Source organism: Heterodontus francisci, chromosome 1 (genome assembly GCF_036365525.1).
Source record: "Heterodontus francisci isolate sHetFra1 chromosome 1, sHetFra1.hap1, whole genome shotgun sequence".
Classification (NCBI taxonomy): domain Eukaryota; kingdom Metazoa; phylum Chordata; class Chondrichthyes; order Heterodontiformes; family Heterodontidae; genus Heterodontus; species Heterodontus francisci.
The window spans coordinates 63,790,225-63,806,966 of NC_090371.1; the positions used below are offsets into that span (position 1 = coordinate 63,790,225).

A 16,742-nucleotide genomic window follows, 5' to 3' on the forward strand; every position below is an offset into this window, starting at 1 on the left:
TAGGCCCGTTCATAAGTTTGCACGATATACAGTGAGAAATGATCTGATCAGTGGAGCCACTGTCACGCAGGATGCCTTTGATTTGCCTTGTTTAAATTCCACCAGATTCTGAGCAATTTGCTCCTCATGCAAGCTTGATGCTGAAATAGGGCGAATCAATGGCATTCTGCGTGACAATGGCTACCCTGATCAGATCATTTCTCACTGTATATCACGCAAACTTACGAACGGGCCTAAGGCCGTAATTTTCGGCCCTGAAAAGTGCCCAGTCTACCTCAAATTACCCTGGAAGGGTAATGTATCCTGAAAATTTAAGCAACAGGTGAAGCTAGCTGTTTCACCCTGCTACTATGCAGTAGCAACACGTGTGGTGTTCATCACTAACAGGATGCTGCTATCAAGCCAAAAAGACATTCTGCCTATCACACAAATGAATAATGTGATGTATGTATTTAAATGCCAGTGTGATGCTAGGTATGTAGGCCGTACGTCCCAAAGACTGGCGGATTGTATCAAACAACATGTACCTTCTGCTGTTCACAACGGGCAAGGTACAGGCTGTACCATACCAGCCCGTGCTTGCAAAACTCAAAACACAGTGTCCAACACTAGATGTGATTCTACGATTGGACAACATTTGCTAAATAATCCTCAGTGTGCTAAGAACTACACTGACAACCAATTAAGATTGTCATTAGGGCTCGCAGTGTGGCGCATTTGCATGTACTGGAAGCTACATATATTAATACACTGGGCCCTGTTCTTAGCAGAACATGTACACACATTGCGCCTGTTTCAGTTAAACAAAATAAATGACAGCCATTTGCTGGTTCATTGGTCAAGGCATTGCCCTGAGGAATCAGTCAAGCTGTCTGGTTTAAATTTCAAACAAAGCTTGGCAGTTAACTGTCAGTCACCGTAAACTGGTGCATTCTCCATGGCAACGCCTCTACCAATCAGAGTTCACTTGCCAACCAATCAGCACTCTCTTCTCATGCAGTATAAATTTGTTGCTTCCTTTACATTGGTATTCTTGCGATTTGTCCTGATGAGCGCATGATGAAAAGCGCCGACAAAATGTCTTTCTTTTCAGCCATACTCTAACATTTTCCCTACTACTGACATCAAACTAACAGGTCTGTAGTTCTCTGTTTTCTCTCTTGCCCCCCTTCTTAAATAGTGGGTTTAGATTTGCTACTTTCCAGTCTGCAGAAAAAGATAACCACCATTGAATCCGCTCTCTCCATAGCCAGCTCATTCAATACTCTGGGATGTAGCTCATCTGGTCCAGGGGATTCATCAACTTTCAATCCAGTTAATCTTTCGAGTACTTCCTCTTTATTGATACTAATTGCTTTCAGTTCCTCATTTTTACAAGTTCCTTGGTTCCCTAGTATTTCTGGGTGATTTTCTGTCTACCTCTGTGAAGACAGACACAAAGTAATTGTTTGGTGTCTCCACCATTTCCTCATTCTCCACCACAAACTCTCCTGTCTCCATCTGCAATGGACCCACATTCGTCCTCACTAAACATTTCCTTTTCACATACCTGAAGAAGCTTTTACAGTCCATCTCTGTTTCCAGCTAGCTTGCATTCATAATCTCTCTTCCCTTTCTTTATCAGATTCTTGGTCCTCCTTTGTTGGATTCTAAATTGCTCCCAATCCTCAGGCTTACCACTTTTTCTGGTGACCTTATAAGCCGTTTCCTTTGACCGAAAGCACTCTTTAACTTCTTTAGTTAGTCACAGTTGATTCACCTTTCCTGTTGGGTTTTTGTGTCTTAGAGGAATGCATATTTGTTGGAAACCGTGTAATACTTCTTTAAATACTAGCCATTGCCTTTCTACTGTCGAATCCTTTAATGTATTTCCCAATCCACCATAGCCAACTTGCCCCTCATACCTTCATAGTTTCCTTTGTTCAGATTTAAGACCCTAGTTTCAGAATGAACTATATCTCTTTCAAACGTAATATAAAATTCTGTCATACTGTGGTCACTATTTCCTAATGGCTCCTTTACAGCAACGTTATTAATTAGCCCTTCCTCGTGACATAACACTAAAGCTAAAATAGCCAAATCCCTAGTTGGTTCTTCAACATACTGCTCCAGAGACCGATCTCGTACACACTCCAGGAAATCATCCTCCACAGCATTGGTGCTAATTAGATTTACCCAATCTATATGTAAATTGAAGTTGCACATTATTACTGTATTGCCCATGCTACATTTCCTGATTTATACCATGCCCAACATTACCAGTACAGTTTGGTGGCCTTTCAACAACTCCCACCAATGTTTGCTGCCCCTTGCTGTTTCTTAGCTCCACCCAAACTGATTCTGCATCTTGCTCCTTTGGTCTAAAATCCTCTCTCATGAATGTACTGATCCTCTCTCTTAACAGCGCTACCCCGCCTCCTTTTCCCCTCCACCTATCCTTCCTAAATGACAAATATCCCTGAATATTCAGTTCCCAGTCCTGTTCACCCTGTAACCATGTCTCTGTAATGGCAATTAAATTGTACCTATTTATCTCTATTTATGCCTTCAAATCATCTACCTTGTTCCAAATGCTATGTGCATTCAGATAGCGTCCCTTTAACTTTGTTTTAACATTACTCCTCATTCCGATCCTTTTTGATGTTTGCCTTTGTCTCGTCTGCCTTCTAATTTTGCTTCCTACTTTTCTACTTCCTGTTACCAGTTTTGCTTCCCTCCAATCTGAGGTCCCTCTTCGGCTCCCAACTCCCTGCCAATTTAGTTTAAACCCTCCCCAACAGCACTAGCAAATCTTCCTGCAAGGACGTTGGTCCTGGTCCTGCTAAGGTGCAATCCGTCCCTCTTTTACAGGTCCTAATGCCTCAGAAATCTGATGCCCTCCCTCCTGCACCAGTTCTCCAGCCATGTGTTCAATCGTTTAATCCTCCTATTCCTAGCACTGGCATTGGGAGATTACTACTTTTGAGATCCTGCTTTTTATTTCTTTCCTAACTCCTTAAACTCTGCTTTCAGGACCTCCTCCCTCTTCTTACCTATGTCATTGGATTCAATGTGGACCACAGCCTCTGGCTGCTCACCCTCCCCCAGAAGAATGGTCTGCAGCCGCTCTGTGACATTCTTGACCCTGGCACCAGGGAGGCAACATACCTTCCTGGTGTCACATCTGCAACTGCAGAACACCTGTCTGTTCCTCTAACTAACGAATCCTCTATCAATATTGCCCTTCCATGTTCTTTCTCCCCTCCTGTGCAGCTGAGCCACCCATGTGCCATGAACTTGGTTCTTGCTGCACTCCTCTGAGGAACCATCACCCGTATCCAAAATGGAAAACCGGTTAGCAAGTGAGATCGACTCAGGGGACTCCTGCACCACCTACCTGGTTCTCTTAGACTGTCTGGCAGTCACCCATTCCTTCTCTGCCTGCACACTCTTAACCTTTGATGTGACCACCTCCCTAAAGGTGCTATCCATGTAGTTCTCTGCTCTGCTCCTGAAAAATAGTCCCAGAATTTAAGCCTCACTTCATAACTATAATTTAAAATCTGAGCTGGCTTCACTCTCCTTTTTATAATGAAACGCCAAAAACTATAGACAGTACTATAACTGGCATAACCATTGCTTTGTACAAATCTATCATAAATCTCTTAATTCTTGACATCTGTAAGCTTTTTATAAAATCTAAAACAATGTCATTTTTATGGCATTATCCATTAGTACTCAAATGTTCAAGGAATTAACTATATGCATCCAGGTATCTCATTTACCTCACACTTCATCTTTCCATTCAGTTTCTATGCCTATACATTGCTTTTTCTCCAAAAAAAAATGCACTACCTCACATTTCTTTATATTAAATTGTATCCAACCCACTAACTTGTCTCTGTCTTACTTAAGTTTTTTTTAAAGAATCCTTACTGTTTGCCAAATGCTTTAACTTTTAATTGACAATTGATAGTTTCACGGCATGATTACTGAGACTGGCTTTCAATTGCAGATTTTTAATTAATTGAATTTAAATTCAACCAACTGCCATGGTGGGATTTGAACCTGTTTCCCCAGGGCATTGCCTGGACTTCTGGATTACTAGCTCAGTGACATTACCATTACGCCATCAGCTTTCCTCATCCTCCATGGCTACATTTCCACTATTTCAGTGGTCTTAACCTACTTTTAATTTTTCTACTTTTCAAACAAGACTGTTTTCTTTTTCTAATATCTACCAATCTCTCTTCATATTCACTTTTAGCCCTACTAATCTCCCATTTCACCTCACCATTACATTGTATTGGTAGGTCTAATTTTATCACATGCATCACTTTTAATTTCAGTTTACTTTTAATCTCTTTATTCATGTATTATAATTATTAATGTGCTCCTTTTTCATTTTCATGGAGCCATAGAATCATAGAATGGTTGCAGCACAGAAGAAAGCCATTTGGCCTGTTGTGTCCATTCTAGGCCTCTTCAGATAATTATCCAGTTCCTTTTTGAAAGCCATGATTGAATCTGTCTCCACCACAGTCCCGGGCTTTTCATTCCAGATCCTAACCACACTCGCTGCATAAAAAAGTTTATCCTCATGTTGCCTTTGGCTCGTTTGCCATTCACCTTGCATCAAATGCCCTCTGATTCTCGACTCTTCCGCCAATGGGAATAGTTTCTCTCCAGGCCCCTCATGATTTTGGACACCTCTATCAAATCTCCTCTCAACGTTCTCTTCTCCAATCTATCCACTTAACTGAAGCCCTTCATCCCTGGCAGCATTCTTGTAAATCTTTTCTGCATCCTCTCCAATGCCTTCAAATCCTTCCTAAAAGTGTGGCACCGAGAATTGGATACAGTACTCCAGTTGAGGCTGAACCTGTGTTTTATAAAGGTAAGAACATCACATAAGAAATAGGAGCAGGAGTAGGCCATTTGGCCCCTCAAGCCTGCTCTGCCATGCAATAGGATCATGGCTGATCTGATTGTGGCCTCAACTCCACTTTCCTGCCTGCCCTCCATCACCCTTGACTCCCTTATAAATCAAAAACCTGTCCGACTCAACCTTGAATATATTTAATGACCCAGCTTCCACTGCTCTCTGGGGTAGAAAATTCCAAAGATTAACAATCCTCAGAGAAGAAATTCCTCCTCCTCGTCATCTTAAATGGGAGACCCTTTTTTTCTGAATCTGTGTGCCCTAATTCTAGATTCCCCTAGAAGGGGAAACATCCTCTCAGTATCTACCCTGTCAAGCCAACTCAGAATCATGCATGTTTCAATAAGATCACCTCTCATTCTTCTAAACTCTAATGAATATAGGCCCAAGCTGCTCAACCTTTCCTCATAAGACAACCTCTTCATCCCAGGAATTAACCACCTCTGCACTGCCTGCAATGCAAGTATATTCCTCTTTAAATAAGGAGACCAAAACTGTACGCAGTACTCTAGTGTGGTCTCACCAACGCCCTGTATAGTTGTAGCAAGACTTCCCTACTTTTATACTCCATCCCCTAGCAATAAAGATCAGTATTCCATTTGCCTTTCTAATTACTTGCATGCTAACTTTTTGTGATTCCTGTACAAGGACACCCAGATCCCTTTGTACCACAGCATTCTGCAGTGTTTCTACAATTAAATAATCTGCTTTTCTATTCTTTCCCCCAAAGTGGATAACTTCACATTTTCCCCTATTATACTCCATCTCCCAAATTTTTGTCCAGTCACTTAACCTATCTATATTCCTTTGCAGACTCTTTGTCCTCCTCACAACTTGCTTTACCACCTATCTTTATATCATCAGCAAATTTGGCTACAATACACTCTCCTTTCATCCAAGTCATTAATATAGATAGTAAATAGTTGAGAGCCCAACACGGATACCTGTGGCACCTCACTAGTTACAGTTTGCCAACCTGAAAATGATCCATTTATCCCAACTCTGTTTCCTGTTAGTTAGCCAATCTTCTATCCATGCTAATGTATTACCCCACAACACCACAAGCTCTTCTCTTCTGCAGAAACCTTTTATGTGGACCTTATCTAATGCCTTTTGGAAATCCAAGTATACTATATATACTGGTTCCCCTTTATCCGCCCTGCTTGTTACATGCTCAAAGAGCTCTAATAAATTTGTCAAACATGACTTCCCTTTCATAAAACCATGTTGACTCTGCCTGATTGCATTATGATTTTCTAAATGTCCTACTACTACTTCCTTAATAATGGATTCCAGCAGTTTCCCTATAACAGACATTAGGCTAACTGGCCTATAGTTTCCTGCTTTCTGTCTTCCTGCTTTCTTGATTAGGGGTCTTACATTTGCATATTTCCTATCTGCTGGGACCTTCCAGAATCTAGGAATTTTGGGAAGATTACACCAGTGCATTCACTATTTCTGCACCCACTTCTTTTAAGACCTTAGAATGCAAGTCATCTGGTCCAAGGGACTTGTCAGCCTTTAGTCCCATTAGTTTTCCTAGTACTTTTTCTCTGGTGAAAGTGATTGTTTCAAGCTTCTTCCTCCCTTTTGCCCCTTAATTTTCTACTATTCTTGGGATGCTTTTAATGTCTTAGACCATGAAGACAAATGCAAATTACTTGTTCAAAGTCTCTGCCATTTCCTTGTTTCCTATTATTAATTGCCCAGTCTCATTCTCTTAAGAGACCAACATTTATTTTAGCTACTCTCTTCCTTTTTATATACTTGTAGAAGCTCTGTCTGTCAGTTTTTAGATTTCTTGTTAGTTTACTCTCATATTTTAACTTCTCCCTTTTTTTTTTAGTCATCCTTTACTGGTTTCTAAAATTTTCTCAATTGTCTGGCCTACCACTAATCTTCACAGCATTGTATGCCTTTTCTTTCAATTTGATACCATTCTTAACTTCCTTAGTTAGCCATGGATATTTCATCCTTCTCGTAGAGTCTTTTTCTCAATGGAATACACCTTTGTTGAGAGTTATGAAATACCTCCTTAAGTGTCTGCCACTGCTTATCTACCGTCTTGCCTTTAAACCTATTTTCCCAGTCCACTTTAGCCAACTTTGCCTTCATACCTTTGTATTGCCTTTATTCAAGTTTAAGACACTAGTTTCAGACCCAAGTTTCTCACCCTCAAACTGAATGTGAAATTCATCATGTTATGATCACTCTCCCTAGAGGATTCTTTACTATTTACTACTATATACTGGCTTATTACACATTACCAGGTCTAAAATAGGTTGTTCCCTGGTTGGCTCCACAACGTATTATTCTAAGAAACTGTCCCGAGTACACTCTATGAACTCATCCTCAAGGCTATCTTTGCCAATTTGATTTGCCCTATCTTTATGAAGATTAAATTTGCCCACAGTTATTGCAGTACCTTTCTTAACATGACTTCCTTGCTTCTGTATTCTATCCCTCTATTTATGAAGCCCAGGAACTTGTATGCCTTATTAACCACTTTCTCAAACTGCCCCACTGCCATCAACAATTTTTGCACATATACCCCCAGATCCCTCTGCTCCTGCACCCTCTTTAGAATTGTATCCTTTATTTTATATTGCGCTTCCTTGTTCTTCCTACCACAAATGTATCACTTCACACTTCTCTGCATTAAATTTCATCTGCCACATGTCCTCCTATTGCACCAGTCGATGTTCTCTTGATCCCTTATCTTTGGTTCTTTATTTTCCTTTTCTAATTTCACATTAAACCTAAGTTCTAGTTGCTACTTCCCAGTTGTTTGCGTGTTATATCTGTTTTTGTCCCATTTCATTTCCCATATCTAAATCAAACAGTGCTTCTTTCCTTTCTGGGTTGGAAACATTTTGACCTTCGATGCATTCTAAATGGTATTTATCACTGTGACAAAATAAGTTACTTTTATCATAGTCTACCTTGAGATATTAAAATCACCTATTATAGCCCAGTTACTCGTACCTTGACTTCATAATTAGAGACATAGGCTCTGATGTTTTACCACGGCGGGTTTTTGAACAGCAGGTAGAAGATTTATGATCTGGAAACCTGGAAGTGCAGTGTGAATTCTTTTTCCCAGGTTCCCTAGCCTGATTGATAGGTTTGCCTGCATGTCAGACATGAAAAAGGCTGTGGCACAAAGCCGCAGCCAAGGAGCAGGTAGCTCTAGTGGTTGTAGGGGCAGTGGGGGAAAGAGATTGTGCGGTTAAAAAAAAAAGGTGGGGGGGGTGTGAAGTAATTGAAAGTTTTTGGGACAGCTTGTTGGGACGGCTTCCACTGCTATGTTCAGACTGGCCAAGAGAGTGTGGGAAAATGGCGCACTGACACGGAACACAAAAGTCCGAGTGTATCAGGCCTGTGTCCTCAGTACCTTGCTCTACGGCAGCGAGGCCTGGACAACGTATGCCAGCCAAGAGCGACGTCTCAATTCATTCCATCTTCGCTGCCTTCGGAGAATACTTGGCATCAGGTGGCAGGACTATATCTCCAACACAGAAGTCCTTGAAGCGGCCAACATCCCCAGCTTATACACACTACTGAGTCAGCGGCGCTTGAGATGGCTTGGCCATGTGAGCCGCATGGAAGATGGCAGGATCCCCAAAGACACATTGTACAGCGAGCTCGCCACTGGTATCAGACCCACCGGCCGTCCATGTCTCCGTTATAAAGACGTCTGCAAACGCGACATGAAATCGTGTGACATTGATCACAAGTCGTGGGAGTCAGTTGCCAGCATTCGCCAGAGCTGGCGGGCAGCCATAAAGACAGGGCTAAATTGTGGCGAGTCGAAGAGACTTAGTAGTTGGCAGGAAAAAAGACAGAGGCGCAAGGGGAGAGCCAACTGTGCAACAGCCCCAACAAACAAATTTCTCTGCAGCACCTGTGGAAGAGCCTGTCACTCCAGAATTGGCCTTTATAGCCACTCCAGGCGCTGCTTCACAAACCACTGACCACCTCCAGGCGCGTATCCATTGTCTCTCGAGATAAGGAGGCCCAAAAGAAAGAACCTTGAGATATTAAAATCACCTATTATAGCCCAGTTACTCGTACCTTGACTTCATAATTAGAGACATAGGCTCTGATGTTTTACCACGGCGGGTTTTTGAACAGCAGGTAGAAGATTTATGATCTGGAAACCTGGAAGTGCAGTGTGAATTCTTTTTCCCAGGTTCCCTAGCCTGATTGATAGGTTTGCCTGCATGTCAGACATGAAAAAGGCTGTGGCACAAAGCCGCAGCCAAGGAGCAGGTAGCTCTAGTGGTTGTAGGGGCAGTGGGGGAAAGAGATTGTGCGGTAAAAAAAAAAGGTGGGGGGGGTGTGAAGTAATTGAAAGTTTTTGGGACAGCTTGTTGGACTTGAAGAAAACATTCTTGCTGCTCCTGCACAAACAGTGGTGTAAAGGCACTTACTTCATGGATCCATAACATTTTGCCTCCTTTTTCTTGCCAGGTTTCCCAAGACCAGGGAAATCCGGCTTACTGTAGTTCTAAATAGTAACCTTAAAATGGACAAACATCTTCCTTAAAACGTTTCAATCACGACCAGTCTCCTGAGAACAGATTGGTCGCCTGCCCTTGTATTGGAAATGAATAGATGTGAGGCATGTTAAGGTCATATTTGAAATTTTTAACATTTTTATTTCCTATCCAACCCAACCCACCCATTTTGGGGGATTAAAATTACCAATAGAGTACAAAAGGAAGGAAGTTATGGTAAACCTTTATAAGTCACTAGCTAGGGGATTGTGTCTAATTTTGGGGATCACACTTTAGGAAGGATGTCAAAGCTTTGGAATGGGTGCAGAATGGTACCGAGAATAAGGAACTTCAGTTTTGTGGAGAGCAGAGAAGGTTAAGGGGAAATTTGATAGAGGTGTTCAAAATTATGTGTGGGTGTTTGATAGAGCATATGAGGAGAAACTGCTTACCTAAGTTAGGTGAAGCTTGCCCATTATGTACACCGAACCAGGAGTTATCCTGAGATTGGTACTCCTAAGAGTCATAGAGTTATACAGCACAGAAACAGGCCCTTCGGCCCATCGTGTCTGTGCCGTCCATCAAGCACCTATCCTACTCCCATTTTCCAGCACTTAGCCCGGATCCTTGTTTGCTATGGTGTTTCAAGTGCACATATAAATACATCTTAAGTGTTGTGAAGATTCTTGCCTCTACCACCCCTTCAGGCAGTGTGTTCCAGATTCCAACCACCCTCTGGGTGAAATTTTTTTTCCTCAAATCCCCTCTAAACCTCCTGCCTCTTACCTTAAATCTATGCCCCCTGGTTATTGATCCCTTCGCTAATGGAAACAGTTTCTTCCTATCTATCCTATCAATGCCCCTCATAATTTTGAATACCTCGATCAGGTCCCCCCTCAACCTTCTCGCTGTATGGAAAACAACCCTAGCCTTTTCAGTCTGTCTTCATAGCTGAAATGCTCCAGCCCAGGCAACATTCTGGTGAATCTCCTCTGCACCCTCTCCAGTGCAATCACATCCTTCCTATAGTGTGGTGACCAGAACTGTACACTGTACTCCAGCTGTGGCCTAACTAGCATTTTATACAGCACCATCATAACCTCCCTGCTCTTATATTCTATGCCTCGGCTAATAAAGGCAAGTATCCAATATACCTTCCTAATCACCTTACCTACCTCTGCTGCTGCCTTCAGTGATCTATGGACAAGTACACCAAGGTCCCTTTGACCTTCTGTACTTCCGAGGGTCCTACCATCTATTGTATATTCCCTTGCCTTGTTAGTCCTCCCAAAATGCATCACCTCACACTTCTCAGGATTAAATTCCATTTGCCACTGCTCTGTCCATCTTACCAGCCCATCTATATCGTCCTGCAATCTAAGGCTTTCCTCCTCACTATTTACGACATCAGCAATTTTCTTGTCATCTGCGAACTTACTGATCACACCTCCTATATTCACATCTAAATCATTAATGTCTACTACAAACAGCAAGGGTCCCAGCACCAATCCCTGCGGTACACCACTGGTCACAGGCTTCGACTCGCAAAAACAACCGACCATCACCCTCTGCCTCCTGCCACTAAGCCAATTTTGGATCCAATTTGCCAAAGTGCCCTGGATCCCACAGGCTCTTACCTTCTTAACCAATCTCCCATGCAGGACCTGATCAAAGGCCTTACTGAAGTCCATGTAGACTACATCAACTGCTTTACCCTCATCTACGCATCTAGTCACCTCGAAAAATTCAGTCAAGTTTGTTAGACATGATCTCCCCCTGATAAGCCATGCTGACTACCCCTGATTAATCCTGTCCCTCAGAATATTTTCCAATAGTTTATCTACCACTGATCTTGCAATCCTGTTCGAGAACCTGATTCTTCAAATTCCCTTTGCAGGAACTCGATTCTTCCTATGTCTTGGGGCCAAAAATGATAAATGTAGCATATAGTTTTATTCTTGGTCTAACTTTTTTTAAAACCTATTTCCAGGGTCAAATGGATGAAGATGTTCAGAAGGCTCTGAAACAGATTTTGACAATGTGCAAAACTCGGACACAAATGAAGTAATTCTATGTTACATTACATAGCCAATCTTTGTCTAATATTCAATTGCCACTACTGTTTAAAAAGAATGAGGTTGGGATAATTGACTATTAAAACAGCAGAAAGAAATAGTTTACAGGAGCTTGCTTTGTTCTACGTAATAATTCTGTGTACCTTATTATAAAAAAAAAAATGTAGTCAATATGTTTGTACTAAAATGCCCATAGCGATATTTTATGGGAACAAACTACTTTGTAGAGCTTTATTGTTGTCACATTTGTTAATGGATTTAATTCAGTTTGTTGAACATGCCATTAGAAATGCAAGATCATGATACATTGTGGTTAGGGTAATGGTATGAATAACCAGAAACAAACACATCTAGCATCAGATATTTACTAGTTCAATTGCACAATAGACTAATGCATGTTATCATGGGATACATAGGAAACATTGAATGCACTGGAGAAGCTAATGCCATTTTGTCATCCTAAACTTGACTTACAGATGTCCACATTGCAGCAGTGTTGGTACTGCTAGGGGAAAACAGTGCAAACTACAGAGAAAAAAAGGCAATAAATGGCAATTTAGCTGAAAAAACCTGGGTTGGAGTACTAAGAGACTAAGTATAGAGAAAGTTTCCAGGAATGAGTAGAAAGTGGTCACATGAAAATCTCTGCTGTGATCAATAAAATTTTTCATGTGACTTTTTGATTATTGCTGGAAGTCCTAAATTTGGATTAGTTCAGCTCTTGGCATCTTCGATGCTTTCACCATGTTGGCTGTATCCTTGGTCTTGGCAGCTTAGTCTGTGGAGTTTTGCCATTCCTGTTCTGTGTACTTGGCCTCTTTTGCACTGTGAGTCTCTCCAAATCTCAATTATGAATGCTACTAGTTTTTTTCAGTAATTTTGCATTCACTGCCCCCACTCCTGCTCTTGTAATTTCAATGATGGAGAGAAGTCGAGATGCAATTTCTTGTACTCAATAACAAGTTTTCCTAAAACCATATATATTTGGTTTACATAAATTAAACATTAGCTTGTACTACTTTTGCAACAAAGATATTTTACGCCATTTGAAAAATAGAGTTAACCGATGCCTCCTCTTCTCCGTTAGTTAGTAGCAAAGGGGCCTTACTTATACTGTTGTTCTGAAAATGAGAAAGCATACTTGTTAAAGGTTTGAGATAGGGTAGCTGAGGTGTCTAGCTTTTTTCAGTTAATTATTTAAATACAATTTTATGCAGTAAATTTTTATAAATGTATCCAAAGATGCAGCTGAATAATAATTCTCATAACATTTGTGTAGTTAAGTGTCAAAGTCGTAATTAAATGATCTGAGACTATTTTTTTTACTTACTGTAAAATCCCTTATGTTGCAGCCTACTTTATATCATAACTAACAAATTAGTTATAATCTTAAAAGGGTTCTACTTTTTTTACAACATTCATAATTTTTTGCATATAGAACTGAACAATACCTTTAAGAGTAGCTAAAACCAATGTGCAGATATGCATGCCACATATTTTTATGCATTCATTAAAGTGTCACATCTTGACATTCAGTGAGAAAGTAAAAGCATTATTATATGATTAACAACCTAGAACTTTACATTTGAAGCTCATTGTCTTGAGGGATATTCAATAAAATAAACGTAATTATTGCACGAGTTACATCTTAAGTAAATAAGTTACACTATCACTGGACCTTTTCAGACTGATTGGTCTTTTATTCCCTCTCCAGATCAAATTATGTATACATCTAACTAGAATTAGCAATATGGAATATTTAAATATTGGAAATTCCATTCCCTTTTATATGGTTAAAATTAGTTGGGAAAACATAGAATAATATTGCTCTGAAATTGCATTTTAATGTAAACCAAGGAAAGGTCCTACATCTTATTTATAATGCAGTTTGTTTTTTGGCGGGGGATGGTTGGGTGGTATTCTCCAGGAAGAATGAAAAGCTGAATACAAGCCATCTTGAAGTTATGTATCTTTGTAGGAACAAGAACTTGCAATTGAACCTGTGCATCAAACAAAGCAGTTATTTCTTCATGTTCAGAATATCATTATCTGAACAATCAAATTAAAACATGGAATAATGAAGGATTCATAGAGATCACAGATTTATATTGTGCATTGTTCCATTGGGATTGTTAACATATGTAATTTCAAGCTATTTGCGAATTATTGGTTATAAATTTGCATTGAAGGATAATTTAACCTATTTCTCCAATCGAGGTGGAGGAATCTGCTGTTAAAACAACTTGGTTCATAATGGATGTTTTTAACCCAGGTCCCAGTAATTTACTCAGTGAGTTACTTTATTGTCAGTTTGAATTAAAACTCTGCAAAACAACCATTCTTCAAATAATGTGCATAACACTTAAAATACAAGTGAAAACACAGAATTTAGATTTTTCTTTGCCAGGTGCTATAACTTTTCTACAGATACTGAATAATAGTATTTGGTAAATTTAATTGATAGTCCTGAAGTTCAATGCTGCAGTCAGTATACGATAGATTAATATGAACCATCAAAGCAGCAACATTATTGACCCAATCATGTTGTATAATGTTTCTATTTAGGACATGAAATTGTGTACAAAATTCTGTAGCTAGAGGAAGCCAAACCTGGAAGATCAGCAGGCAGGGAGAAAAAAAAATTCCTTCTATATGGCCTTTTTCAGATTTTTCCATTGGCGACGCTGACTCAATGCTAGAATGCATGTTATGTAATATAAAATAAAAACAGAAAGTGCTGGAAATACTCAGCAGGTCTGGCAGCATCTGTGGAGAGAGAAGCAGAGTTAACGTTTCAGGTCTGTGACCCTTCATCAGAGTTTTTGTTCTATTTCCAGCACTTTCTGTTCTTATTCCAGATTTCTCGCTTCCGCAGTATTTTGCTTTTATACTAGAATGCATGTTCTCCATAATCTCTCAAGTAGCTAGTGACCTCTGGGAAGATATTCCACTGATCAAGGTGAGCTTGATCTGGTTCTCTCTAGCATCCAGGCACAAACTTTCCTGCAGAGGCTCACAATATAGTGATTTGGGCAGGAATTTTGGTAGTTTTTTTTCCCCTCTCTTGTCTCCCAAGGGGCGCTCAGGTCAATTGTAACATCCTGACTGATATCAGCTAACTCAGGACTAATCAGTGATGGAATCAAGGGCCTTTCTGGGCTACATGGCTAAGGCCACACATGGTGATGCATGTAGAACTAAGTCATTGGAGGTCCTGAAATGATTCTACAGAAAATATAATTTATAGTAGTGATTGGACATTAATTTTTCATGTATTAGAATATTTGGATAGAAAATTATGTAAAATGCAAGTATTTTTATAGCACCAGAAGATTTGAAGGATATTGTAGTTATGTGAGTTTGTTTTTATTCTTCAGCCTTTCAAGTGCTGTGTGGGGTTCTGCTTATCAAGCATGGCTAGGATTAAACCACACTAAGACTAATGTATAACCGTTTGCATTCTCAGGGCTTCTTTATCTGAAAGACATTTACTGCAGGATATTCCACAGTTTATGGCCGAATGAAATCCTTTGTGTCCATCTTAGTTAAAAGCTTTGCTATTGTACAAAGCTGTATCCTGTGTGTGTGTGTGTGTGTGTAATGCATATATAGATAGACCTCTAAGATGGAACCTAACACAATTCTTGTGCAGAATGGCTTACAAAATACTCCAATACTGCCTGCTCTAGTGAAAAGTTCAATAGAAGTTATTAAAGATAGCACATAGGTAGCCATGATGATGCCTGTTCTTCCTCCAACCCCCTTGCCACAAACAATATTTTTTGAAATGCTGAATTATGGTAAGTTGCACTGCGATAAGGACACACAACTGGGGTCTGTATCAAATGTTATGTCTTGCAAACTTTGTTGAAGAACATAGGGCACTTGTATTTCAGAATATTTTACAAGTTCAGCTACACTATTGGCAATGCACAGGCAATAAGCCACTCTATTGAAAGCATATTTATTGCAACTGCCTATATTACAGCATTTTAAGTAAAATTAATGTATTGTAATCCTTGTATTTCTTTCCAATGTATTTTCTTTATAATTGTTTGTTATTAAAGACTTCCTTGTACACTTGAGTCATAATGTTTGTGATACTTTAACGTGACTGCCATGTGAAAGTCCTCAGAATAATGCTTAATGTTGCTTATTGCATGTTACTCAAACAAAGAGGGACGTGAGAATGGCACAGATTTCTTCATTTTGAGGGAAACCCAATAGGAACCAATGACATAGGAAACAGTACAAGAGAGACCTTGCAGAGAGAGTTTAAGTTGTTGGAATCTAGAGCTCAAGGATTGTACTAACAGTGTCATGCGCTGGGAGAATTTAGGTGGAACAGATTAAATAAATGAACACATATTGGGGCAAATGGAATGGAAAGGAGGAGAAATTCTAAGAACCAGGTCAAGTTATTCAGATGCAATGTACTTCACTAAACTAGATTGGTACCAGTGTCATCAGAGGCTAAATATGGCAGAGGATAGAATTTATTTTGTAGGATAGAGGGAGAATGATAAAAAAACAAGAGGAAAATTAATAGCAAAAAGATGAAATAAAAGGAATGTTGTGAGAGAGTGGCTTAAATGTTTTTGAAGAAAGAACTTGCATTTATATAGTATATTTCACCTCATGACATCCCAAAGCGATTTACAAACAAGTAACTTGTAATTTAGGAAATGCTGCAGCCAATATGCACACAACAAACTCCCATAAGCAGCATTGAGATAATGACTAGATTTTTTTTTTAAACAATATTGATTGAGGGATAATTATTGGCCAGGAGACTGGATTGTACTTCCCCCATGAGTGCCATGGGATCTTTAACATTCACCTCAGACTGCAAATGAAGCCTCAGTTTAACGTCATTGAAAAAATAGCAGCTCCAACAGTGCAGCAGTCCCTTATCATAGATTATATGCTCCAATCTGGGGGAGGACTTGAATGCACAACCATCTGATACAAATATATACAACCACAAGATCAAGAATAAAGGACTGGAGTTAGAGGTAGATGTAGTTCACAAAAATATTGGTATTGATTGATGGAGTATCGCCAGACGTTACACCTGAGGATGTAAATGTTGTTCATAAAAAAGGACTTGCATTTATCTTGAGCTTTTCACAACCACTGGATGTCTCAAAGCACTTTACAGCCAATGAAGTACTTTTGAAGTGTAGTCACTGTTCTAATGTAGGCAACGCAGCAGCCAATTTACACACAGCAAGCTCCCACAAACAA

General features: G+C 39.9%; 1 protein-coding gene across 5 annotated transcripts in view; it reads left to right on the plus strand.

Moving 5' to 3' along the window:
* The window catches only part of rai14 (retinoic acid induced 14), a 325,587-nt gene extending 310,007 nt beyond the window's left edge, over nucleotides 1–15,580 (plus strand). For all 5 annotated transcript variants that reach the window (XM_068031268.1, XM_068031277.1, XM_068031259.1 and 2 more), the window contains one exon: nucleotides 11,411–15,580. In XM_068031268.1, the coding sequence (XP_067887369.1) occupies nucleotides 11,411–11,488 (78 nt within the window). In that variant the 3' untranslated portion in view covers nucleotides 11,489–15,580. The remainder of the gene's footprint in view (nucleotides 1–11,410) is intronic.
* The last annotated feature ends 1,162 nt before the right edge of the window (nucleotides 15,581–16,742 follow it).